Source organism: Canariomyces notabilis, assembly GCF_033297395.1.
Source record: "Canariomyces notabilis strain CBS 508.74 unplaced genomic scaffold N656scaffold_14, whole genome shotgun sequence".
Classification (NCBI taxonomy): Eukaryota; Fungi; Ascomycota; class Sordariomycetes; order Sordariales; family Chaetomiaceae; genus Canariomyces; species Canariomyces notabilis.
Genome location: NW_027041836.1, coordinates 152,275 through 176,035, shown reverse-complemented (window position 1 = coordinate 176,035; position 23,761 = coordinate 152,275). Strand labels below are relative to the sequence as shown.

Here is a 23,761-nt window from a genome sequence, read left to right as displayed (position 1 = left end):
ATTTTGCCGGGCGGTGTAGCGCTCTTGCATGGCCAAGCCTCACTCGCCAAGACTTTAAATTCACACCGCCTACCATAAGAGACGGGCCATAGGGTACTTGTACCTTCATCGATCAGCGCAAGTTCGGATGCAAGAGACCTAGGTTGAACGTTGGTATCGATGTAAGTCACAGCTCAGCTTCTAAATTGAAAAAGAAAACTAAAATGTATCATTAATATCGTCATATTTTCCTTCCTACCTACACAGCGTTTGATTTACAACCCGCCCAGCGTTCCATCCAGATGCCCTGACGCAGTCGTCTTGCCGTGATCCTCTGCTCTGGTTTGAATTGCAGCATTGATTGCAACATGCTCAGCAGTGCGGTTCTCTCTTCCTCAGCAATCTCCTCAAACCCCGCTTCCCGCCGCGGCCGTTGTATGCACTGTTCTAGTCGCTTATCCCATCCTCGTCTCACGGTGTCTGGATGTCTTCCCGGTGCCAATTTGATACCCGACTCTCCATCATCGGTCCAAAATTCTGAGCGGGCATCCCACCGGGTCCACCATTCTGGCGGAAGCCTCCCTAGTAGATCCACCTCATCGGCCAGCACCTGATCGTCTGTTGCAAACCACGACTCAAAAAGTGGGCGTTGTCCGAGGACTTCCCATATCAGGCATGCCAGACTCCAGATGTCCGCAGGGAAGCCCAACGCCGTAGGTGGAAAGCGAGCCTCGGGAGGACGAAACGACAGTGGGGCGTTGGAATAGAACCGAGCCGTAGATGATGGCATGAATGACTCCCCGAAGTCACTCAGAATGACTTCCGCTTCAGCCGCCTCAAGCTCCTCGCTCTCTTTCCCGAGCATAGCAGGCACGACAAGGTGGCTCGGAACACCATAATCTAGAGGCTGGCTGTCTTTGCGCCTGACTTGCTCTAGTTCAGGCTCCCCATATCTGTCGTATAGTTCCTCCGGTATCAAACTGTTGATAGTTCGAGGTAGCCTAAAGAAGACGTTTCCCGGATGGATATCTGGACATGATACCTAAGTAAGCATGACAGTGCCAACTTAGATCACGAGGAATGAAACTCACCAGCATGGACTATGCCTTTCGAGTGGACGTAGTCAAGGGCTAACACTAGCTGTACGACGATGGCTCTGGCAGTTTCTGGTCGAAAAAGCCTCGAATAGGAGAAATCTTTGGCGTCGCGGATACTCATCATGGCTGGAGGCAATAACAAGACACCTGTGATGGCCATTTGGTCCCTGGACATCAAAACTGTCCATTATGGTCTGTACCAGGTACTGCCTGGGGCGGGCCCCATCGTCATGCATTGAACGTGAGAGATGCTCCAGTATTTTCTCTTCCAGAGAGCCATCTCTGGTATGTGCAGCGCATACTTTAACTGCAACATGTTGACGGTGCATCGTGTCTAGCGCCAGCCAAATCGTCGAGTAACCGCCAAAACCAAGCTTGTGTACAATACGATATCGACCCTCCTTCATCGTGTCGCCGATGGAAACAGGATGGAACCCACCGACGCAATATCTTGAGATGTCTTCAACATCCTCCATAAAGTCGTATCTGGCAGCCTCGGGTCTGCCGTAAGATGCCATCCCGCGGTTACGTTGTCTATAAGAGCTGAATGGTTGATGTTCCGAAAGACGAGGGAGTGCAGCAGAAGCAATTGATGAGCGGGCTAGGAATGATGGGGGAAGGGAAGAAGTCAGGGAGCATACACGAAAAAAATGCCGTCCCAGCTTCGCTTCATTGTGGCGCTGGGGATGTTCTTGGAAGTCTAGTCGTAGGCACCTTTCCTAGATGACTTTTTTGCACTCTGCTGTTTCTTGAATTTTATTCGTGCCTCGTTGGCACTCTTCTTCCTGTTACCTGAGCATTAGATGCAGAGTGAGCGAGCAACAGATAGTAGCACAACTTACAGTGACTCGTACTTCTTTGCCTTGTCAGGGCTGGTTTCATTGGGCACTGTTCTGCTATATAGGCTCTGGAGCTCTTCGAACAGTTTTTGTCGGTTCTCATCCGCATTCGCTGTGCGACTGCGCTGAGTTTGCGCCTGAATATTGATGCAATCGTTACGCTTAGAGTAATACTTTGACTCTCTAATGGCAGCATGCAACAGCTTGGGCAAAACAGGCAACAGCTGTGGAATCGGCCAGGTGGTGGTCGCCTTGGTTTCCGTCCTGGTGCTGTCAATCACCACTGCAGTTGACCAGCGAACGGAACAGCAACGCAGCTTACTTATTCACATGCTGCCCTCCAGGACCGCTAGATCGGGAGAAGGATGTACTCCCCGGGGGCAAGCTGCTGACCTGGAATGACTTGTGCCATTTCCTGGCCTCAGCCAGCTCTTCCGGATCGAACGACGCGTCAAACGCCTGATGCTTTACGGACCGTTGAGACAGTGCTAGGGATAATTGGCTCCCTTGCCATCCGCTCAGTGAGCCAAGGTGCGGTCGGATGGCGTGGCGAGCCAACATCATAACATGTTGTGAGTTTTGATCTCTTGTCGCCTGTGCAAATTCTCAATCTCAACTGAACAACAACAAGCGGAGGGTTGATGGTGGGCTGTTTAGGTGAGAGCACTAACCCTGAGCGTTACTAGGTAGTACGGCCCTGATTTCAAGTTGCCTGTCAGCGTTTATGTACTCCGTGATCTACTCCGTGCATACACTGTATTTACCACGGTGACCCGGGCGTTTGCCCACTGCAGCTGCCAGTTCCAGTGGTGGGGTTGCTCAAGAAAGCAGAGATCAGGCTTGTGGAACTTGATCGAGAATTTTCTTGCCAGCCTTGCGTCCTGCTCTCCGCATCCTACCAACCGATCTCATCGGCATTTCATGATGACTGCGCAGTTCACCTCACGACCCGAGACTTGTCCTTCCTCAACATCAACCATCTCTGCAGCACAATAAACAGCCTGGCCCAGCCAACTCCGGGTGCTCCAACAGCCTTTGTCGTAAAGCGAGATCGTACAACCAAAAGCAATCCAAGTCCAAGCTTGTCCTTGCCCCTCCAAACTGTTTGCCTACCCTGCCACAAGACCTCATCGCGCCACTTCCTCTCCGGCCGTTTTAAATCCCCTTGGTTTCCTACTCATTCTGTCGTCGGCCCATGTGAAGGTGCCTGCAGCTAGCTACTGATTCTGGGGTTAACGCCTGCCTCTTTCCTACACGCGCATTGCCTCGCTCATCATCCACTGTTGGTGCAGTGAGATCGGCCACTCGCCTGATGTCCGGCCAATCGCCAGAGATCGTGGCGACTGCCAGCCTCAGCCCTCTCTCCCCGGCTCCCATCTCGGTCCAAAGTCAAACAACAGTGGTCCCAAGGCTCCACGACCAAGCCGCTGGTGCTGACGACGCAGCTTCGGACCCCATCACTGTCTCATCTGTGCCTCAGCATCCCGTTACCGCCATGGAGCCGGAGCCGGAGTCGGAGCCGGAGATGGCCGGGGTCTCGGATACAATTGTAGTCGGCGGGGATGACTCGGATGAATCCCACGACGAGAGCGACGACAGCATTGACTATGGCGAGAGCGCAGAGGGGCAGGAACAGGAGCAGCTCGAGCCAGATGCTGCAAACGATGACTATGCCAAATCCTTTGATTCACCCACAGATCGTCAGAATCAAAGCGAGGCTGACGAGGTTCAGCCTGATGTATCAATGGCCACAGAATCCATGAGTAGTTCATCTGCGCCTGACCCCTTGACTAGCCAGTCTTCAACTGCCGCTGCCTCTTCTGATCACCCGTCGCCCCGTTCGCTAGGCTTGCCTCCCACCAACGCTTCCGCCGAAAGGTCCTCCGAGGCTCCGTCTTCGGTCTCTGCCCCGGCCGCCACTCCACCTTCCACGACGCCTGCCACGGCCGGCGCTGAGAAGGACCCTTCCGTTACCTCTCCGCCTGCTGCGGTTCCCGCTACCGCTCCAACCCCTGCACCAGCAAATGATGATGCCTCCTCTATTGACATCCAAAAGCTGGTAGATGGCATTACTGCCAAAGGTGCCGCCACAGCCTCGCTCCCAAACCCGCCGGCTCAAGCTAGCCCAACCACCACAACTCAAGCTGCTCCGGCTATCACAACCCCGTCTTATCCTGCTTCTCTTCCTCCAAAGCCATCTCTTCCTCTGCCACCAAACAATTTGCCAGCCATCCCCCATCCTCACCACTCATTCCAAACCCGAGGCCCTACTGCCTCCACACCATCAGCGGTGTCGATGACCCTTGCCAACCCCGCCGCATCGCATGGCACATACATGTCCGCCGGTCCGCCCGGCGTTGCAACTGAAGGTGTCTCATCCTTGCCGCCGCCGCCCCCCACGCCGTATGGCGGCGTCCCGCATGCCCATGCCCATTTGCATAATGCTCATCACATGCCCGTTGCTGGAGATTCATCCTCCGGAAACTTCCATGGGTCGTCCATCAAACAGTTGTGGGAGATTTTCCAGGCCGATGAGAAGCGCTACACATCAGAGGCGAAATGGGAAAGATTCCCCGAAGGATCTCGCATTTTCATCGGTGAGCCCTGCAGTGAACCTGACTCTGCCAATCACCTGCTTACGCAATTGTCCAGGAAACCTATCCAGCGAGAGGGTCTCGAAACGTGAGGTGTTTGACGTCTTCCACAGATTTGGCCGGCTAGCACAGATCTCTTTGAAGAATGCGTATGGTTTTGTGCAGTACCACACCGTTGCCGAGGGCCAGGCCGCCATGCAGGGCGCTCAGGGGATCGAGCTTGGCGGCCGCAAAATTCGTGAGTTTTCATCGAGACTCCTGTTCTGAGCTTGCCTAACCATCAGATAGATCTCGAGATTTCGCGCACACAAAAGAAGAAGGATGACAGAGATCGCTCACCGGATCGCCGGACTCAGCGCGGCGTCCGTGGGAATGATCGGTACGAAAATGGGGATCGTGCTTGGAGACGAGACGACTACCGGCCAGGGCGCTCTCCTTCACCCCGCCGGACTGACGCCCGCGGCAGCCGAGATAGTTTTTATTCTCGAGACCGTGATCTTAGTGGCGGCAACCATGACCGTCGCCGATCCCGGTCTCCTGCGCGCTATAATCGCTATGAAACTGAGTCCTATAGGCGCCGGAGCCCCAGCCCTCACCGCCGAACCATGTCTGAAGGCGATCGACTCGATATCCCTCGCCGCTTCGGATCCGACGTCCCGGACGTCCAAGTTTTATTGCTCCAGGAAATTTCAAGGGACTTTGTCAGCTGGGTCCAGGGGGCTTTTCACCAGAGAGGTCTGAAGACGGACGTCATGTACCTCAATCCGCGATTTCCTCGAGACGCCGTGGTACAGCGTCAGATTGTTGAGGGAGTGCATGCCATTGTCGACCTGGACTATACCGCCCAGTCACAGGGCAAAATCCCCATTCAAGTTTTCTACCGGTCCGGCGGCAGCAGTGTCCGCTTCGAGCTCTATAAGGAGGATCCCGCCGTGGCGGCAGAAATCGTGCTTAGAGAGAAGGCGCAGTCTGGGGCTCATCTCGCCCAGGCCCGGCCGCCTTACGCCTCCAGCAGTTACAGCCAGCCATACCCGGCAGAGGTACCTCCTGTCGGCTACCAGTATCCGTACTCCCAGCCAGCTGCGCCTCCGCAGGTCCAGCCAGCGGCTCCGGTACCCGACCTTACCAGCATGGTTGGCCAGCTCGACAACTCGGCCTTGCAAGCACTCCTGGCGTCCCTCCAGACTCCGCAGGCTAACCATGCTCACGCCGGCTACGCACCCGCCGGAGTACCAGCTGCTGGTGCGCCTCAAGCTCAGATTGACGTAAATGCGCTTCTCGGCAACCTCAGGAATGCTGCCGCGACGCAGGCAACGCCGGTTCCGGGCGCCCCCAGTTACGGAGTGCCTGCGGCATATGCCCCGCCCTTGAACAACGCGGTTCCTAACGGCCACGGAGGTATAGCCGGCCTCGGCGGGATTGATACCGCGCAACAGGTTCAGACAATCATTGATCAGCTGAAGCGGGCCGCGCAGTAGGGCCCTGCGTATGCCTCAGCGATGTGCCCTCCCAACCCAGTAACGGACGTGAGATACTGACATTTGGGGTACAAAACCCGCGCTGTGCTCACGTCCGCGCCCTTTACCAGCGACTGCTATCCCTATTGAGTTCTTCCCCTTGACTATCATGATCGAATTGTTGGTAACGGTCCTGACTCTGCACATCTACCAACTTGCGGAGCCTCAGTTCGAAGAGCTTTTCGGGGAATCATTTGCTCGCACTATTGGTGACAAGGATCGAGATGGCAACTACTAGGGGCCGGACCTAGCGTATCGGGGCATGCTCGCCCAGTTTGGCGGGGAAGATTCGAGCAGCTCCCGATAAACATGCCAACGGAGAAATGATTGAGGAGGGCGCATTATTCCCCAGCCCGGGCGGGTGCGCCTCCTGACCAGCCGAATCTTGACAGATGAGAAGGCTTAGTGGAATGGTACAGATCCAGGCTAGGGATATCCTCTAATAATTGAGACTAGCTCACTCTAGCGATCTAGGCATGTGGACGACTTTGGTCGGGGCACGTTCAAGACAGATTCCGTTGGTCGAACAAAAATCTTAGCGATGAATTGAATATCAAATTATTGTATTCCAGAGTCGTGGCGGCCTGGTGTGAGCATACAACGTCTATCGTCCCATATCCAATCGGCTAACCCCTGGTGTTACAAGTAGAGTCACCATTGACTACCTCTTCATGGTACATAAGTGATACATTCCACCCCTCGCTCGTGTGAAACACCCGAGCCGGTCCGTTAAGCATTCCACTCCTCCTCCTCAGCCAACAGCAACCTCACCGTGACCCTCTCCCTCTCCTTCGACTCTCCCTCCGCCATCGCATTGGTCGTCAACCGCAACCACCCGCTCAGCGCCCGCCTCAACTCGCCCTCGCTCCGCCCGAGCACCGCAATGCCCCTATCCGCACAGGCAAGCCGCACCTCGTCCTTAACCAGGGCCGGCTCCCCGCCAGCCTGGAGTAGCAGCGCGTCGTCGACGGCGAGGAAGTGCAGCCGCCTTCGCACGGCCGCCGCGACCCAAGACTCGGGAAGCAGCCACTGGGACAGCGCCGCAGAATGCACCCCGAGAACCCGCGCCAGCGCCCTGACGTGTTGTCCCTTCAGATACCATTCGCCACTATTACCATTACTACTACTGCTGCTGCTGCTGCTACCAATACCACTACTACCCCTATCAGATTCAGGAGTAGTAACGTCTGCTGCTGCTGCTGCTGCCGCCGCCTCAGCCCGTCCCCGCCGCCGCGCCTCCTCGTCCTGGCGGAGCAGCTTCTCAATCTGATTCGGGATGCGGCAGGGGAGGGGCACGATCCGCGGCACCGCCAGCACCACCAGCGGGGTGAACTCGCCGCAGACGAGCAGCAGCAGCGCGAACAGCGGCAGCCGGCGCACGTCGTGCTTCCATCGTAGTCTGAGGTGCAGGTGCGCGCGGGTACCGGGGCGTGGCGGGGGCGGAGGGGATTCCGATTCGGAGGATGAGGACGGGGATCGCGACGGGTACAGCAAACGCCGGTTGGTCAGGATGTGCTTGAGCCCCGTCTTGTAAAAGGTTAGGTAGGCTTTGCCTGTCTCGAAGGCGTGCGTGAAGCGCTTGCGGAGGTCCGGGTTGCCTCCGTCTTCTTTGGTGGGCAGGGTCAGCGCGGGAGGGCGGGTTGTCGGCGGGGGATTTGCGGCTGAGGGGGAGAGAGGGTGATATTCTGGGGCTGGTGATTGTGTTATTGTTGGTCTTGTTGTTGTGCCGGTGGTGATTGCGCACGTTGAGCGTCGTTGCGGCTCGGGGGAGGCGGAGGAGTAGGACCGCAAAGCTCGTTTTGCGGGAGCTTTGAGTCTGCCGGTCGACTGTAAAACGGCGGAAATAGGTACTTGTACATCCTTCTTGGACAATTGGCCTGAATTGGCGTGTAGCCTGCCGGAGAGGAGGATGCTGTGTCTCATTGCAGTCGGTCGCTCTCAACTTTCCAAAGCTGAGATCCCGGCAGCAGCGTATGAAATCATCGTTCCTGAGCGCTGGGTAACGTTCACTGATTGACAATGCTAAGGTGCTGTAAGTTTTTAGTGGAGAACTTCACATGTGGCTTGTGCTCGGCAAATGCCAAGACCCAACTGCTTTGAGGTTCAAGTTGCCAACTTGGGAATGCGGGATGTAGCTGCCTATAGCCAATCAATAGCGCCTCGTTAATCTCCCCACGCGCCGGCCGCATAAAGATGCTGGTCCCTCGCTCACGAGGCAGTCAAACTTCGTGTCGGTGAAAATTTGTCCCAACTTATCCCCATTCTCGGCCCTTCCTGGTTTGTTCCATGCTTCTGTACCTCAGGACAACGTTGGCAGGCCCCTGGCGAGGTTGAGGTTGAGGTCGTGTGTGGGCAATTCCGTCTTGAGTCTCGACTAAGACTTTGGCTGTGTTCAAGCGCGACAAGAGGCCTTGTTGCAATGGCCTGGAACTACCACTTCATCGACCTTTCCGAGGACGAGAAGTACGCCCGGCGCCAATCGCTCAATAGATACGCCCTCTACGCCCAGCTCTCGGCAGTCGTCCCTGTCATTCTCATCTTACTGCACCGTATAGCCAAATGGGCAGCTGAATCGAGGGAGTCCCGCAAGGGCGACTATGCTGCGGTACCGAGTTCGCCGGTTCGGAAGCTCAGGCGTCAGAGCAGCTTGGGAACCTGGGGCTCTTTGTTTCAGAGGGCAGGCTGGTGGCTGGGCGAGGATGTGGTGATGGCTGGGAAAGTATGGGGCCAGCGGGACCGTATGTCTTCCTTTCTCGAGAGCACAGCGGGATGACCCTAACAGCGGGTTATGTCTGTGAGGCTGGCATCTGTACTAGGACTAACAGCCTGAGCAGAGTGGGCTGTCGGAATCTTGTGGGCCGCGTGGCTTCTGATACTCTGTGTGCTAGAGACCGAGGAAGGTAAGCGGCAGTCTTGGTGTACACACCTGTGCATCCGATTTGGTCCTGCACTTGTACACTAACAGATCACGTAGACTACTTGCACCTTACAAAACGGTTCGGCGCCGTTGCCGTATCCCAGTATCCCCTCCAGTACCTCTTGACGCTCAAGTCCCTGAACCCGGTCGCCTACCTCCTCCGCTCCTCCCATGAGCAGGTTAACCGCTGGCACCGAGTGCTAGCCCGCGTTACTACCTTCCTAGTATGTCTCCATATGGCCTTCTATCTTAACTTCTTTGTCCAGAGGGACCGTCTGGATCGACTAGGAGACCCAGTCGTCTTCGCTGGCATCATGGCCTTCCTGAGCCTGAATCTCCTGCTCACGACAGCTTTACGTCCGATGCGGCGGTTTTCATACCGACTGTTCTTCCTTGTTCACGTAATCGTCGGAATCATGATGCCCCTCATGATCATTACCCACGCACCTCACTCTAGAGCTTTCATGATCGAGGCTCTGGTTATGTTCTTCGTCGATCTAGCCTCGCGTAAACTGGATACAGTAACCGGACAGGCGACCGTGGAATCTATTCCTGGGACGAATCTTATCAAGATCTCTGCTAGCATCCCTTATTCCAAGGTCAACCGATTCCGTGGGCATCCGGGGTCTCACATCTACCTCAGTATCCCGGCTGCGGCCCGCAAGTTCGCCAGTCCTACCTCCATCTCGCATCTGCTATTTGAATTCCTCTTCAACCCTTTCACGGTAGCTGCCGTGGATGACGAATCCGGAAATCTCACATTGGTCGCCCGCCACAGCGGCGGCCCTATGACAGCGGCTCTGGGACGACTTGCACGCGCAGCACAGCCCAACGATATGGGCAGAACGGACGAAAGCAAGATCCCGCTGTCCATCGAGGGCCCGTACGGAGCAGCGGCTCGCTTCCCTAATCTGGGTGCCGATTTTGACCGAGTCCTTCTCGTCGCCGGTGGCGTGGGTGCGACCTTCATAATACCCCTGTACCGCTCCATCGTCAGTGAAAACCCCGGTGCGAGGGTGGAGATGGTCTGGGCGATCCGGGAGGCAGGCGAGGCAACGTGGGCCGTCACGGGCAAGGAAGCGCAGGCTCTACTGAAAGACGACCACGTCCATCTTTTCCTTACCGGGCATGTGGCTGGCTCCGGGAGTCCATCTACTGGTCATCCAGCGGACGGCGTTCTCGGAGTCGGAGGTACAGGGGACAGTAGCGAAGGAGAAGTAGAATTGGCTGCCATGTACCGGGACCGCCGAGCAAACCGGTATACATCGCAGCACAACAGGAAACGGCCCGACCTGAAGAAAATCGTCGACGACATATTCAAGCACGGGCTCGAGGAGCGGGTCGCGGTGGTCGTCTGCGGTCCTAATGAAATGGCCCGAGAGCTAAGAGAGCATGTTGGCTTCTGGGTCCGGAAGGGTCGGCCGGTCTGGTGGCATAAGGAGGGATTTGGATTTTAAGATCGCGAAGGACATAGAACCACCAAAACTATCACATCGAGCCCCAATAATACAGTGATAAACAGACGATTTCATGCTCCATACCCGCGTTATCTTGTGCAATGAATGCCACCCAAACACCGCCTGCCTTCGCTTTCCTTGTACCACTCTAAAGGAGCGCAAACATTATTGCAGAGCCAGAGGAACGCCATAGCCTTCGGAAGCCGTCATTCATACATTGTGCGTCGCCAACGGAAAGGAGCTGACGCACCCAGTGCTCAACGAACCCATCATAGATCTGAGCGCTTCTTGCCGGACTCGCCGTTCGCATCGGCGTCCTTGCTCGCCGCGGGCACGGAGACGCCTACATCTCCCAACTCGTCCTCATCCCATGCGTCGTCGGCAGCATTCTCGTCCCAGTTATCCACCTCCTCCTCCAGTGTTGTGGCTCGCGGGCGGCCGGCTTCCGTCACGCCCTCTTCATGGTCCCCCATGCCGCTGCCTCCGCTGCTAACCCCGGGGCCCTCGCCCAGCTCGAGATCACCATCCCCGGCATCCCCATCGCCGGCAGCCGTCGGCACGGCGGTGTACTTGCGCTTGCGCTTGCGCTCGAGCATGCGCTTGTGGTACCACGAGCAGAGCCCCAGCCCGGCCAGCGAGCCGACCATGTTGGCGACCACATCGAGCAGGTCAAAGTCGCGGCCGTTCGGCAGCAGGGCCTGCAAGAACTCGGAGCCGACGCCGAGGGCCAAGGTGCAGATGATCAGGGTGGCGTGCAGGGTGCGCCGGCGGCTCGTGTCGACGACCCAGTAGAAGACAACGGTCAGGGCGAAGAAGGTGACGACGTGCAGCACCTTGTCGTTGACCACGGCGTCGACCTGCAGCGAGCTCAGCCCCGCGTAGCCGGCGACGAACAGGAGCAGGGCGAAGACGCCTGCGGGGGGAGGAACTATTTGTTAGCGACACGCACGGGCATGGAATAAAAGGGAGCACGGTTGGAGTGTGGAGGGTATGCAGTGACTGGACGACCGGAAGTTGCGAACATTGAAGTTGGGTCGAGAAATGCGACGCATGGGGTGTGTCGGAACCACGTACCGGCAAAAGGAAGCCGTATCCTCATATTGCTAGCACTAAGCTTCCACTGCTGAGACGGGGTGCGATGCAAACCACTAGGAAACTTCTCGGTTGTTGATCGTCATTGTCATTTTGGCGTGCGTGGAATGGATGTTGGACAGGATTACTGTTGTTCAGGTTTCGGAGCCTTCAGGGCTGTGAATCCTCACCAGGCTTACAAGAGCTCCAGCGGGGACTGTGGCGCCAAGCTGCTGTGAAGCCTAACTTTCATGGGCCTTGGTTGAGGCGGGTGGGTTCACATGCACGGGCCGCAGCCTGGCGGATGTGGGGTGATGGTGCAAGGTTGGAAAAAGAAAGCATGCCTTGAACCTCAGGTTTGGCTCTTGCAACCCCTGCTCTGTTGCCGGACCACGTATTCAGTGCCAGCAAATGGTTGGAAATCTTTGGGAGACAGTCTCCTGACGCATGTGTGGATTCAATATTTGCTCCCCGATACGAAGTTATTCTATGAATATTTCAGTAGATATACCTTTGACGGGCTATCACTTGCTTGTCCGCTGCTCCCCTGAGTGTGAGCCACGTGACTTGAAGGCCGTTTATCCAGATTCCAGAGCGGGCGATAGGGAGTTACAAGTGCACCGTGCTTTGAATGAGTCGCTCGATGTTCAAATTGAAAAAAAGGAAGCGCAGAGCACTGTTGAAGGCTGTATCATCAAGATAATTGTTTGCCAAGCCGATTGTATGCTTACAACCAGTGTACCGTCGATTAGGCGACAAAGAAGCAGCGTGTTGTGTCGAGTTCCTCAAGCTGCCTCTGCGCAAGGCCAAGGAAAAGCAGCGCTCCCTTGTCCAGAAGCGGCAGAAGCCTGCTTCTAAACTTGACTTCACGTCAAACTTCCCCCGAAATCAGCCATCACAGAACCCATCGAGGCACCACTACCGCATCGCCGATTGCCGTCAAAATTTGCCCGCCATCTATGTCGATGTCGCTCTTTCTCCCCATGTGACCTTGACGCCCTGGATTGCCCCGGTGCCGGCTGAACACGAGCGCATTTCCGGCGCATGGCGACCGCGCGATCGCTCTCTCGCTAGCCCCTCCGGACACAGGAAAATGTCCATTACAAACGGCCAGTATGCCTGGCACCCGCCCTCCGCCTCCCAGGTCAATGGCAACAGGATGCATCACGTTGTGGACGATGGCCCGGCGCCGACGCAGCCGCTCGGCGACAATCCGCTGCCGCTGATGCCTGAGGCATCCGATCTCGACGAGGATTCTCGACGCGCCCACTTTGCCGAACTCTTCCGTCGGGCTGACGCCAGGCTCTCGCTGCTGTTTGAAGACAATGGCGAATACAATCGGACCGCTCTTGAGTCTCTGAAGCGTGCCCCGACCCCTCCCCCGTCTCTGCCGCTCCCTGCGACGGACCACACGCCGATCCAGGAGCCGCCCCGCAAGCGGGCGAAGCGCGTCATCGACGAAGATGACTACGGCGACGACGACGACGAAGATGAGTCTGGGAACGAAGCAGCCGCGCGCGCCCCGCAGGTGTCCCCGTCCCTACAGTCGAAACACGCCCAGGCTGCCGCCGCCCGAACCCTGCTGTCGCCGTCCAAGTCCGGGAGCTCCCCGGTCCACTCCGTCCCATCACCCGGGAAGCAAGGCGATAGAGGTAGGGAAGACGGGTCGCAGGGCCAAGCAAAGTCATCCGAGGATGCGCGCAAAGAGCTGGAGGAGGCGCGCAATGCGACCGAGGAGGCGGTCAAGCGGAGCTTTCACACACTCTTCTACACGTTAGAAAACGACAGGACCGCCATGCTCGAGCAGCAACAATTGGAAGAGTCCGAGAAGCAGCTTCAGGCCGAGATGGACAAGACGAGCCACAGCCACACCAGCCAGCCAGGACAAAATCATGGCTCGCTCAGCAATGCCAACCTCGGCGCGTCAAGTCTCACCCTGAAGCATCTCATAGCCAGGATAGACATGAAGCGCGACCAGGTCCGCGCGTCGGATGCCGAACTCCGTTCTCTGATGAATGAAGTGCGCAAAAACAGGAGCAAGTGGGCAAGCGAGGAGAACGTCGGGCAAGAGGAGCTCTACGAAGCCTTAGAAAAGGTGCTCAGTGAACTCAAGGCCCACACCGAATACTCGACTCCGTTCCTGAACCGGGTGAACAAGCGTGATGCGCCCGACTACTACAACCGTAAGTCAGCTTTGATCATGCCGCCTCCCACCAGTCCCTACCCTCTGACCCTCGTACAGTCATCAAGCAGCCCATGGACCTCGGCACCATGACCAAGAAGCTCAAGGGGCTTCAGTACAAGTCCAAGGCGGAATTTGTCTACGACCTGAATCTCATCTGGGACAACTGCCTCAAATACAACGCAGACATGGGCCATCCGCTCCGTCGCATGGCCAATGGCATGCGGAAAGAGGCCGAGAAGCTCATTCCCCTCATCCCAGACGTCGTCATCAGACCGAGAGCCGAAGTCGAGGCCGAAGAGCGCCGAAAACAAAACGGTGGCGAGGATGATGGCGGTGACGACAGCGACGACGAGCCGATAATGTCATCTCGAGGTCGCAAGGCCGGGACAAAGGGGGCCAACAAATCCCGGAAGGCGCCGGCTGATCAGAAAGAAGGTACCCCAAATGTGGAGCAGAAGCCCTTGCTGCAGCTTAACGGCCTTCTCGCCAAATCCCACAGGGAAGGTTCCGAAATTGACGGCAGCAATGGCTTCGCTACTCCGCCGATAGGTGGCTCTTTAACGCCTAGCGGCATGAACGGCCATTCCGGCGTTAGCAATGCCGACGGTATGGACATTGATGGGCCGTCGTTGAACGGCATAGCCCTCGGACAAGCGCTCGGCGAGGCTGCTGAACAGGCTTACGAAGACGAAGCATACAAGATCTGGAAGCAAGTCACAAAGAAGGATCGAGCCCTCATAGCCAAAGAGCGGTACCAGCTATTCGCGGGGAACAAGCTTAATATCGAGGAACCCGCGCTTCTAAGAAGCAAAGCTGGAATGCGTCGATTCCTGAAATCGAGGAGAGAGGCTGAAGCTCTCGGTGTATTACGCTCATCTCACCTCGACGCTTCGGCGGCCGGCTCAAAGGACGGGTCGAAGGCTCCGGAGACGCTCGCCGAGGGTATGGAAGATGAGGCCGACCGCACGGTGCCGGCCTATTATGAGCCTCAGACGATTGTGCCAGATATTGACCCAAAGCTGCAATGGGTTGAAGATGGCGAAGGTCAGGTCATCAACCAATTTGAAGACATGCTCCGGCTGGTTCCGCCAGGTCACTTCGTGTCGCCGCCCAGCCGTTTAGCGAAGAAGCTGGACGCCAACATTCGACAAATGCAGGAAACCCGCAAGCTCTGCTCTAAGATCGGGGTCATCAAGCAGATGCAGATCCAAACACACGTGAGATCCCAGGCAGCTCTACCGTCGTCGTCACCAGCATCACTGACGTAGCCCAGGTGTACACTAATCAATTTCCTAAATATAATCCTGAACCGTTTGTAGAAGCCGACATTGAGCCGCACTTCCTTGCTGGCGAGGGTCCCGTCATGGCGGGCGAAGTCTGCCGGGCGACACTGCAACGCTCGGTGGCCAAGATCTTCTATCACGCCGGGTTTGAGGAGCTACAGCCCTCGGCGCTCGACACCATTACAGATATCGCCAGTGATTACATGCAGAAACTTTTCCGCACGTTCACCACGTACCACGAAGCCGAGAAGAAGCCTGCCGTTGGCGTTTATGCGGAAAGGGGTGCCCGCTTTCAGCCACGATTCACCCGTGAAGAGGTCATCCTGCACACCCTAGACGAGAACGGACATGACGTCGAATCCTTGGAGAGCTATGCCCGCGACGAGGTGGAACGGCTAGGCACCAAGCTCGGCATGCTGCACGAACGCATGAAGGCGCATCTCGCCGATCTCCTCCGCCCGGCGCTTAACGACGCCGGCGCCGACGGTTCTGGTGCCTTCAACGATGGCAGCGAGCAGTTCATTGGCGGCGACTTTGCCGAGGAGCTTGGCGAGGACTTCTTCGGCTTCAAGTCGCTCGGCCTGGACAAGGAATTAGGCCTGGAGATGCTCTCGGTGCCGCTGCACCTCCTGCAGTCGCGCGTCCGCAACCAGTACCAGCTGCAGACGCAGACGGCCGGCACGGTGGTCGCCGACCTCCTCGAGGCCCTGCCTCCCCCCGAGCCCGTCACCAAGGAGAACATCCAGGAGCAGATCGGCCTGGTCAAGAACTTCTTCCTTGCCAAGCTCCATGCCAACGGCGACCAGCCCCTGATCGAGGACGAAGATTTGCCGCTCAAGCAGCGCCGCGCCAGGCCGCGGCTGGGCGCGACGGGTAAGATCGTCTCGCCCCAGAAGAGGCCGCCCAAGGAGCAGATCGCCCTGGCCAAGAAAAAGAAGAAGCTGGAAAACGGCGCTGCGCAGGTCACGGATGGGATTAACGGCAATAGCAAGCCTGGTGGTGGTGGTGCTGGGGGGTTCGCTAATGGGAGTGCCTCGCCCGAGAAGGCCGGGGCAAGGAAACCTAGCAAGGCCGGCGGCCCCGGTGCCGCCCCCGGTGCTGCTGGCTTTAACCCTGCGGGCGCCGCAAGCACGTCCGGGCCGCCCATGACTGTCCAGGACAGTCAGGCAACGGCGACAACGGCGGAGGATAAGGAGGATAAAGATGACGCGGCGAACGGCGGCGGTGCAGGCACGGGCATGATGAGTCCGGAAAGCCCGGGGCAAGGATGATGATGAGAGGGTTGGATATGAAACGAGGTGATGCGATTTAATGAGGACGGGATGGGATGATGGCGGGAATGTAGTGGCAAGGCAAAGCAAGGCAGCAAAGGGATGCACTGTATGTAACTTGTTCTGACCAGGGGCTCCGCGGTCGTGATGATGGACAGGTCTGGTGTTGTGTGGTCTTTCTACGGGCTTTTTAGGGGGGGGGGGGCGCAGTTGTTACCTCTTTACCACTTTCTTCTTTTGCTGCCTCTTTCCTTCCCGATTCCCCGATGGATGGATAGGACTGTTGTGTAGTTTTGTTTTTTTCGTTTAGATCTCCGGAAAGAGAAGGCTTTGGGACAACAGCAGCGGCGGTGGCGGCGGGGTTCTTTGCATATAACTCTGCTACTTGACCTACTTTTTTCTTCCCTTTTTTTGCGTGGTTGAGCTTGGGAACGGGAATGGGAATGGGAATGGATGATGGATGGGATCAGCGGGCACAGCACAGCACAGCACGGCAGCGTACATACAAGTGCAAAACATACACATGCTCGGATTCTTTTGGGACAAGACATGCTGTGATGACTAACTACCTTACCTCGGTGATGAGGGAGTGCGTTTGTCTCCCTATCGTTGTAGACGTTCTCCTCCTCTGCTTTGTTCCATAACCCGCCCCCTCCCTCTCAAACCTCTCTCCCGTCTTTTGATTATGAGACATCGAAATGCCGAGGTTGAGCTGGTGGTGGTTCTCAAGGTGGTAATAGTAGTATTACAGTCCTTCTGTTCTTTAGCATCCATCGTCTTGAATACGCACTATGATATTTCGCCAATGTGTATGACAGAGTTTCCTTGTATAGACCGCGACCCTAACGGAGATTTTCGTCTACACTGCAATTGGATTGATGAACATGTCGAGTTAGATTGGGGTACCGTAACCCCATCGGTCTGATTTATGACTCAATGCATTCAACTTGTAATCCACACCTAGGTATAATCCACTTAACAAACCGCGTTGAAGCAGCCATCTAAACATATGCGCCCAATTCATACATAGACCCAGACTCCCATCCGGTACCGAAACCTGGTAAGTTGATGACCAAGAAACATCCACGTTGCAAAACGCCAAATGAAATGCCTTGCAAGATGAGTGATTTTCCGATTCCCGATCCCCTTCCCATGCATTCCAGATTCGTTGAGATTGCCATCCCTAGGCACCCGCCTGTAGATGCAAAACCGCATAAAAAGCAAGACGGCCTCATTACCCCCGTCTATTCGTTGTTGAACTTTTGGACAGCCGCCCCTTGAATTCCGCGTCACCCAAAACCCTTTACCGCAAACACCTTACTGCTTGCTAGCCCCTTAAATGCCAGCATCCATCCTCCAGCCCTCAACGGGGAGCGGGAACTTCAGGCACCACTCCGTGATCTCCTTCTTCAGCTCGTTGATGCGAGCAACCTCGCCGCTGGCCACCTTGAACTTGAAGTCCTTGAGCTTGTTGGCCTCCTTGGGAAGGGTGGCCTGGACCTCCTTGCAAATCTTGATGCTCTCGTCAATGTAAGCAGCGACCCGCTCAAAGTCTGCCTCACCGAAACCACGGCTGGTCATGGCCGGCGTGCCGATGCGGAGTCCACCGGGCGTGAGGGCACTCTTGTCGCCCGGAACACTGTTCTTGTTGCAGGCAATGTTGATCTGCTCGAGGACCGCCTCGACACGGGCACCGTCGAGGGACAGGGGCCGCAGGTCGAGAAGAACCATGTGCGAGTCAGTGCCGTCGGATACGAGCTTGTGGCCGAGTTCCTTGAACTTCTTTTCGAGAGCCTTGGCGTTGGCAACCACCTTCTTCTGATACTCAACGAACTCGGGGGTGGCAGCCTGCTTGAGCGCAACAGCGAGCGCGGTAATGGTGTGGTTGTGCGGGCCGCCCTGGTGGCCGGGGAAGACGGAGAAGTTGATCTTGTCCTCCAAGTCATAGAGAGTCTCCTTGCCGGTCTTGGCGTCGACGGACCGGACGCCCTTGCGGAAGAAGATCATTGCGCCACGAGGGCCGCGGAGCGACTTGTGGGTGGTGGTTGTGACCACGTCGGCGTAGTCAAACGGAGAGGGAATCACACCGGCGGCGACCAGACCGGAGATGTGCGCAATGTCAACCACCAGGTAAGCGCCAACCGAGTCGGCAATCTTGCGCATACGCGCGTAGTCGATGAGGCGGCAGTAAGCCGAGGTACCGGCCACGAGAATCTTGGGACGGAAGAGCTGGGCATTCTGCTCGAGTTGGTCGTAGTCAATGATACCGGTGTCGAGATTGACACGGTACGGCATGGTCTCGAAATATGTCGAGACAGCAGAGATTCTAGCGGCCTGTGTTAGCGGCCCCGCGGTTCTTGACAGGAGTGGGATCACGACGCTGCTTACTTCCGCTGGGGAGTTTGGTAGCCGTGACTGAGATGGCCACCATGGGGAAGATCTAGACCCATCAACCTGCCGTGGGGAGGCATAATAGCCTGATAGACCTGGAGGTTGGCGGGGCTGCCGCTCAGGCATTGGACATTGACACCCCATTTCGCAGGGTCAGCGTGGAAAGCCTCGAGCGCACGCTTCTGGCAGAGGAGCTCAATCTCATCAATGTGCTGGTTGCCACCGTAGTAGCGGGCGCCCGGGTAACCCTCAGAGTACTTGTTGGACATGGGTGAACCCAGAGCATCGAAGACAGCGCGGGATGTGACATTCTCTGAGGCAATCAGGATGATGGACTCCCGTTGCCGCTGAATCTCTTTTTTCTGAAGAAACAGTCAGTCGGCGATGGTCGGTGCCTGCCTGATGGATTGGTATCTCACCATGATCTCAGCGACCTCAGGGTCCGAGTCCACAAGGGACATCTCCAGCATCTGGTAATGGTGAGTCAGAGGCTGCTTCAAAACCGTCAAGGAGCGGGAACAAACCTCTTTGTGAGTCTGGGGGAGCGCGTATGTCGCCATTGTGAGGATGTTAAGTGCCGACTAGCAGCTCGAAATTCCAATTATCTGAAAAGCTCAGGAATGGAAACAGGAATGACGGGGAAGAGAAAAAGTGAATGCTGCAGGAATCCCGTAAGCTTAGGAGAGGTGTGTTTCTAAGGGTCTTATGAGAGAAATGGAGGGAAATCGGAGCAGATGAGAAAAATTCAAGACCCCGCAGTTCAAACCATCCCCCGCTGAACTGCGTAAGTGAGGGGCTTGGAGAGCCTAGAATCATCTGCTGCAGATCTGGAGGAAGGCCAAGCTTTGCTATGCTTAAACCGGGGGTTCAGTTGCATCCAATCCAGCTCCGAAAGCAGCGATGTCGGTGCTATCTCTAAGCAGTTAACCTACCTTGATGACCGCAATTTCAATTGCACGACGCCTGACCCAACTGCATGCATGTGGCACTGCCAGCCTGCGAAATACCAGTTAAACCTGGGATTACTTGCGGTCAGTCCAAAGAAGACAGCGCCCCCTGATTGACTTCAAGGTTGGCAGGTCGGGTCAGGACCGGAATCGTGATCACGGTGCTGCTCAGGGAGTCGAGTGAGGGGGAGCTCTTGCCAACGATTCGACCCTTGCTAAGGTAAAAGAGCAGATTCGAGACAACACAAGAACTACCTTAGTCACCCCTACGGGAATTGGACTACAACGGAACTCATCCCGGCCTGCGCTGGAAATGATACCATGTCAAGGTAGTGAGTGGTTGAGTCCCGACGGGAGGCCATAATTGGCAAGCACCGAGTAAGGTGTACTATACCTGTATTACAATCCCGTTATGGAGTAACTTATAGAAAGCATATCCGAAATCAAGAGCAGTGAATCTATTTCGTAGGTACCAGGCAATTGGCAAAGAAGTCCAGCATCTACTCTCAAGACATTTTCCCCCTCGGAGTCGCGATCTACTATTTCGAGTTTCACTGTCTGATAGCCAACTTGCTTCATTGTTCAAGCTTTGCGCTACTTATGGTTGAAGGTGTCTGGCTGCTCTTGCACACTAACCATGACTTTGGCCCATTATATAATCCACATTTTATGGCCCGGGTCACGTGCGGACAGTGCGAGGCAGAGCATATGGGCCCACTAATTGCCCAAACCGGCACTAGCGCCATCCAGCCCTCGCGCTGGCTTTTTGCAACCAACTCTGGGGGTGAACGACTGCCCCTTCCGCCTTCCTCCTCTGCTGCACACAGAGATCGCTGCATGAAGGAAATGACCATCGCATGCCGTATGCAGAAAAAGACACAGCCGTAATCGACCTCGGGGATCGTCTTGCCATTGCATGCAGCGGTTTTGGATGAATTTATCCTGCCCAAACGTGCCTGGTCCGCCGTCGACAAAAAACTTTGGTGAGGTGCAGGTCCACGGAGCAGCGACCTCCCTTCCGCGAACGCGAATCGCGCGACAAGACGCAGGCCAGCTAAATCCAGCGCGGCCAACCCATCCCACCTTGTAAAGCCGTCTCGACCTCGACGGCCCATCGCATATCCCCCGCCAGCCACAGACAATGGCTTCGCCCGCCGTGGCCACCCCCCAGCTCAACGGCGTCGCAGCATTGTCGCGTCCAGACTCGCCCACTTCCGTCAATTCCTCCACCAAGAGAAAGCGCGATCCCAGCGACGACGGTGAGCCCGGGCCAAACTCCGACGAGCCCGCCAAGCCCCCCATCAATGGTCTGCGCACTTCCCCGGATAATAGGTCGCTCGTCCGCGATTTTTTTGATGTTTTAAATAGGTATGCGCCATATCATCCCCGACCCCTCGGCCCATCGGCGTTTCAATTGTTTTCCGTGTCTCCATCCTCTTTCTGCGCTTGTACACTGACACTGGTTGATCCCAGCCATGATCCCAGCGAACAAAGTATCCTCAGGCGTCCGCTCCCCGACTCCCTTCCAGATGGCGAGCCTTCCGCGAAGCGGGCCAAGTCGGAAGAGAACAGCAAGCCTACCACCGTTGCCGATAAGCTGATGCAAGACGCTTACAATGTTCTGGACGATCTGGTTTCCGACGTCGTGCGAGCCGCGAATGCACGTGTCAAGGAATTAGAGAATGCAGGCTCGTCGGATAACGAGGCTGCCATTGCAGAGACGGTTGCATTCAGGAACAAGACGCTCGAACTCTACAGACGGGAATTGGCCTACCCGAATGTTCCCCGGTCATTACCGGTGAGAACCTCGTCAATCGAGGCGCAGTTTACAAGTCCGGGAAATCTGGTCCTGACGGCGGTCGGCCCGGCCCCGACTCCGAGGCCGCTCTTCACCAGCCTACAAAGGGGTCCCACACCCGACGGAATCGTCAAATCTGTTGCTGAAGGCACCCTGCCCGATGGTGTCACTGTGACCAGAGTTTTGTCAGAAACACCTGCCGGCGACAAAGCTTCCCGTTCCCTCACTCTGGGGGAGCTTTTCCCTTCTCCCCGGAATCTGCCCCCTCTACAACCCCCGAAGGCGCCCAAGAACACAACCAAGAGCAACGTGCTGTCTTTTTATCACCCGGAGCTGACCGAAAAATCAAAATACCGGACCGGTACTTATTTCTCCCAGACGCTCTCAGCAGGCCACTGGCTAGACTACACAAACGCCACGCCCACCATCCATGCCAAGACAAAGCAGCGGGAGCGGGCTCAGAGTTTGGCGGGGCACAAGCCGTCCTCAACCGAGCTCGAGATGTCCGAGATGGAAGCTCTCTTCCGAGGAGCGTTTTCCAGCTTTGCGCCGTGCAAAGACGATACAGCTGCCATTGTACCTTCAGGCCAGGTCAGCCGTATCTGGTGGCAACGCGTCGGTCGCCGGAATTTTGCAAAATTGGTCGATTCGGACGCGGCCGATGAGGAGAATGAGAATGCGCCTTCTGCGGACTCAGCGGTAGCCATGGAGATTGACGAAGACCGCGTAAAGGAGGCCATCGAGAATTGGGACGAAACTGCCATCGACCCAAGCCTGGACCATGCGCTGGGCAAGAAATCTGACCACGACAAGGAGGTGGATGACCTCTTGGAGGAGGTGTCTGATCTCATAGAAACATTGGCATCCTATCAACGAAACAGGAACCTCACTTTGCCTACTAGCCAGGACCGTTATTCAGCCGATCCGGTGAATGGCGATATGCTTCGCAACGGCAGTCTCTCACACCAGCCGAGCGAAGAAGAGATGATGACCTACCAAACTCTGAAGGCTCAGCTGGCTCTGATTATACAAACACTGCCTCCTTACGCCGTCGCCAGGCTCAACTCGGACAAGCTCGAGGAACTAGCGGTCAGCACCAAGATTGAGGTACGCTCTGACGAATACCGGGGTGTCATGGAAGAGGACGAACCGGCGCGCCTTGCTCGGCAAGCCGCTCAGGCAGCGGCAAGCTCGAACCAACGTCAGCAGCACAGGACACCCAGCGTCTCGGCTGGCGGGCCCTACGCTCATGCGCAGTATCAGCAGCAGTTCGCGCCATCGGCCCGGCCGATTGCGAACGCCCAGCACTTCCCACAGACACCAGTCCGGCCGCAGGCACCGAATATGTATTCACGGGCGCCATCCACCGTGCCGATTCCGCAGCCCCATCTTCAACAGGTTCAGCCCCGGGCGCCTCCAACCCAGTACAGACAGCAGGTGTATGCACCGCAGCTGGCTAAAGCCCAGGGCCCTTATGGACACTCCAACATGCCGCAACAGTATGTGGCTAGTCCCACGCAACAACGGATGCCCCAGCATCCCAACTACAATATCGGGCAGCAGCCTGGCAATGCAAACCACCGGTACCCGCAGGGTTACCCGCCCGCTGGCTACCAACAGCACCAGCCAATCCATCCCCAGCACGCCGGGACACATGCAGCATTCCCCACACCTTCCGCACTCACCCCACAATCCCCCGCATCAACCCCAGCCCACGCAGCAAACCCCATGTTCGCGTACACCAACGGCGGGCAGATGCCACGGACCATGTCACCGCAGGTTCCACAAGCGCATCCGTACGGCCAATCGCCGACACCGCCTCAGCAGGCCCAGCAAATGGCGCGCCCACCGTATGGGAGTCCCGGCGCAGGGATGCCGCCCAACGCGGTGCAACGCCAGTACGGGCCCGGGTCTCCGGGAATGATGGCTGGCGGTAACAGGCCGCCGTCCAACCTCACGGGTTTCGCGACGGTGATGCCCGAGGTACAGCAGCGGCAGGTCATGGAGCAGGCACGGGCGCGGGCCGACGCTGAGCAGAGAGCTAGCAGTCACCTCCCTGCTAAGCCTCCGCAAGGCGAGGTGGTTGGCCTGGCGGGCCTTGGACTCTCGGGACAGATGGATGTCCATAAGGTCGCCGCCGCCAATGCCAAGATACAAAATACCAGCAGCAGTGGCAATGGCGGCTTCTCGCCTGGCCCGAAGCCCTCGCCTATGCATGGCGGGCCGAGCCCCGTCAATGGAACGCCAGCCGGCGCAACAGCCAGTCCCATGCCGCCAACACAAGGCGCGGCAAATCCTGCTCCGGTGGCGCCTATATCATAGCTGCTTTTGCTAGACAACCGGCAACAACGAGATCAGCTTGGAAACGAATAACAAAGCGAGCAAGGCCCACGACGATAGACTTTTCAGGGAATG

General features: G+C 56.8%; 9 protein-coding genes across 9 annotated transcripts; 4 read left to right on the top strand and 5 right to left on the bottom strand.

Moving 5' to 3' along the window:
* Window positions 1-137: 137 nt before the first annotated feature.
* N656DRAFT_807569 (kinase-like protein) lies at window positions 138-1,561 on the bottom strand. Its single transcript, XM_064818350.1, has 3 exons — window positions 1,071-1,561; window positions 213-1,008; window positions 138-161 (listed from the first exon to the last, which is right to left on the bottom strand). The coding sequence occupies exons 1-2, from the start codon at window positions 1,249-1,251 to the stop codon at window positions 239-241; spliced, it is 951 nt and encodes a 316-aa protein (XP_064669127.1). The 5' UTR covers window positions 1,252-1,561; the 3' UTR covers window positions 138-161; window positions 213-238.
* Window positions 1,562-1,858: 297 nt separating this feature from the next.
* Window positions 1,859-2,749, bottom strand: N656DRAFT_139988 (uncharacterized protein). Its single transcript, XM_064808612.1, has 4 exons — window positions 2,669-2,749; window positions 2,587-2,612; window positions 2,238-2,509; window positions 1,859-2,179 (listed from the first exon to the last, which is right to left on the bottom strand). Exons 3-4 carry the CDS (start codon window positions 2,477-2,479, stop codon window positions 1,915-1,917), a joined length of 507 nt encoding a protein of 168 aa, XP_064669126.1. The 5' UTR covers window positions 2,480-2,509; window positions 2,587-2,612; window positions 2,669-2,749; the 3' UTR covers window positions 1,859-1,914.
* Window positions 2,750-3,440: 691 nt separating this feature from the next.
* Window positions 3,441-5,987, top strand: N656DRAFT_790211 (uncharacterized protein; the record flags this gene model as incomplete). The annotated part of the gene is made up of 3 exons (XM_064816860.1): window positions 3,441-4,512; window positions 4,568-4,747; window positions 4,798-5,987. 3 exons carry the CDS (start codon window positions 3,441-3,443, stop codon window positions 5,985-5,987), a joined length of 2,442 nt encoding a protein of 813 aa, XP_064669125.1.
* Window positions 5,988-6,694: 707 nt separating this feature from the next.
* N656DRAFT_780258 (uncharacterized protein) lies at window positions 6,695-8,054 on the bottom strand. The gene has a single exon (XM_064815346.1). The coding sequence runs from the start codon at window positions 7,947-7,949 to the stop codon at window positions 6,756-6,758; it is 1,194 nt and encodes a 397-aa protein (XP_064669124.1). The 5' UTR covers window positions 7,950-8,054; the 3' UTR covers window positions 6,695-6,755.
* A 128-nt stretch (window positions 8,055-8,182) lies between these two features.
* Window positions 8,183-10,464, top strand: N656DRAFT_780257 (uncharacterized protein). Its single transcript, XM_064815345.1, has 3 exons — window positions 8,183-8,764; window positions 8,861-8,926; window positions 9,001-10,464. Exons 1-3 carry the CDS (start codon window positions 8,446-8,448, stop codon window positions 10,398-10,400), a joined length of 1,785 nt encoding a protein of 594 aa, XP_064669123.1. The 5' UTR covers window positions 8,183-8,445; the 3' UTR covers window positions 10,401-10,464.
* A 205-nt stretch (window positions 10,465-10,669) lies between these two features.
* On the bottom strand, window positions 10,670-11,323 carry N656DRAFT_711178 (uncharacterized protein; the record flags this gene model as incomplete). The annotated part of the gene is made up of 1 exon (XM_064811732.1): window positions 10,670-11,323. A coding segment is annotated over one exon (654 nt), but the record flags the coding sequence as incomplete, so codon positions are not given.
* Window positions 11,324-12,447: 1,124 nt separating this feature from the next.
* Window positions 12,448-16,321, top strand: N656DRAFT_140148 (uncharacterized protein). The gene is made up of 3 exons (XM_064808613.1): window positions 12,448-13,654; window positions 13,714-14,873; window positions 14,930-16,321. Exons 1-3 carry the CDS (start codon window positions 12,565-12,567, stop codon window positions 16,208-16,210), a joined length of 3,531 nt encoding a protein of 1,176 aa, XP_064669121.1. The 5' UTR covers window positions 12,448-12,564; the 3' UTR covers window positions 16,211-16,321.
* Window positions 16,322-17,545: 1,224 nt separating this feature from the next.
* Window positions 17,546-19,161, bottom strand: N656DRAFT_798940 (glycine hydroxymethyltransferase; the record flags this gene model as incomplete). Its single annotated transcript, XM_064817819.1, has 4 exons — window positions 17,546-18,536; window positions 18,599-18,963; window positions 19,021-19,071; window positions 19,126-19,161. The coding sequence occupies 4 exons, from the start codon at window positions 19,159-19,161 to the stop codon at window positions 17,546-17,548; spliced, it is 1,443 nt and encodes a 480-aa protein (XP_064669120.1).
* A 1,528-nt stretch (window positions 19,162-20,689) lies between these two features.
* Window positions 20,690-23,668, top strand: N656DRAFT_711318 (uncharacterized protein; the record flags this gene model as incomplete). Its single annotated transcript, XM_064811739.1, has 2 exons — window positions 20,690-20,916; window positions 21,022-23,668. 2 exons carry the CDS (start codon window positions 20,690-20,692, stop codon window positions 23,666-23,668), a joined length of 2,874 nt encoding a protein of 957 aa, XP_064669119.1.
* Window positions 23,669-23,761: the final 93 nt, after the last annotated feature.

What these genes read in the sequence shown, in the direction of transcription:
- N656DRAFT_807569 (XM_064818350.1), bottom strand. Translation starts at nt 1,251, where the DNA reads ATGTCCAGGGACCAAATGGCCATCACAGGTGTCTTGTTATTGCCTCCA. An exon ending in GAAAGGCATAGTCCATGCTG is followed by an intron (nt 1,009 to 1,070) that starts GTGAGTTTCATT and finishes TATCATGTCCAG; the next exon opens with ATATCCATCCGGGAAACGTC.
- N656DRAFT_139988 (XM_064808612.1), bottom strand. Translation starts at nt 2,479, where the DNA reads ATGATGTTGGCTCGCCACGCCATCCGACCGCACCTTGGCTCACTGAGC. An exon ending in GGAGGGCAGCATGTGAATAA is followed by an intron (nt 2,180 to 2,237) that starts GTAAGCTGCGTT and finishes TGACAGCACCAG; the next exon opens with GACGGAAACCAAGGCGACCA.
- N656DRAFT_780258 (XM_064815346.1), bottom strand. Translation starts at nt 7,949, where the DNA reads ATGAGACACAGCATCCTCCTCTCCGGCAGGCTACACGCCAATTCAGGC.
- N656DRAFT_780257 (XM_064815345.1), top strand. Translation starts at nt 8,446, where the DNA reads ATGGCCTGGAACTACCACTTCATCGACCTTTCCGAGGACGAGAAGTAC. An exon ending in AGTATGGGGCCAGCGGGACC is followed by an intron (nt 8,765 to 8,860) that starts GTATGTCTTCCT and finishes CAGCCTGAGCAG; the next exon opens with AGTGGGCTGTCGGAATCTTG. An exon ending in TGTGCTAGAGACCGAGGAAG is followed by an intron (nt 8,927 to 9,000) that starts GTAAGCGGCAGT and finishes CAGATCACGTAG; the next exon opens with ACTACTTGCACCTTACAAAA.
- N656DRAFT_140148 (XM_064808613.1), top strand. Translation starts at nt 12,565, where the DNA reads ATGTCCATTACAAACGGCCAGTATGCCTGGCACCCGCCCTCCGCCTCC. An exon ending in TGCGCCCGACTACTACAACC is followed by an intron (nt 13,655 to 13,713) that starts GTAAGTCAGCTT and finishes ACCCTCGTACAG; the next exon opens with TCATCAAGCAGCCCATGGAC. An exon ending in AGATGCAGATCCAAACACAC is followed by an intron (nt 14,874 to 14,929) that starts GTGAGATCCCAG and finishes GACGTAGCCCAG; the next exon opens with GTGTACACTAATCAATTTCC.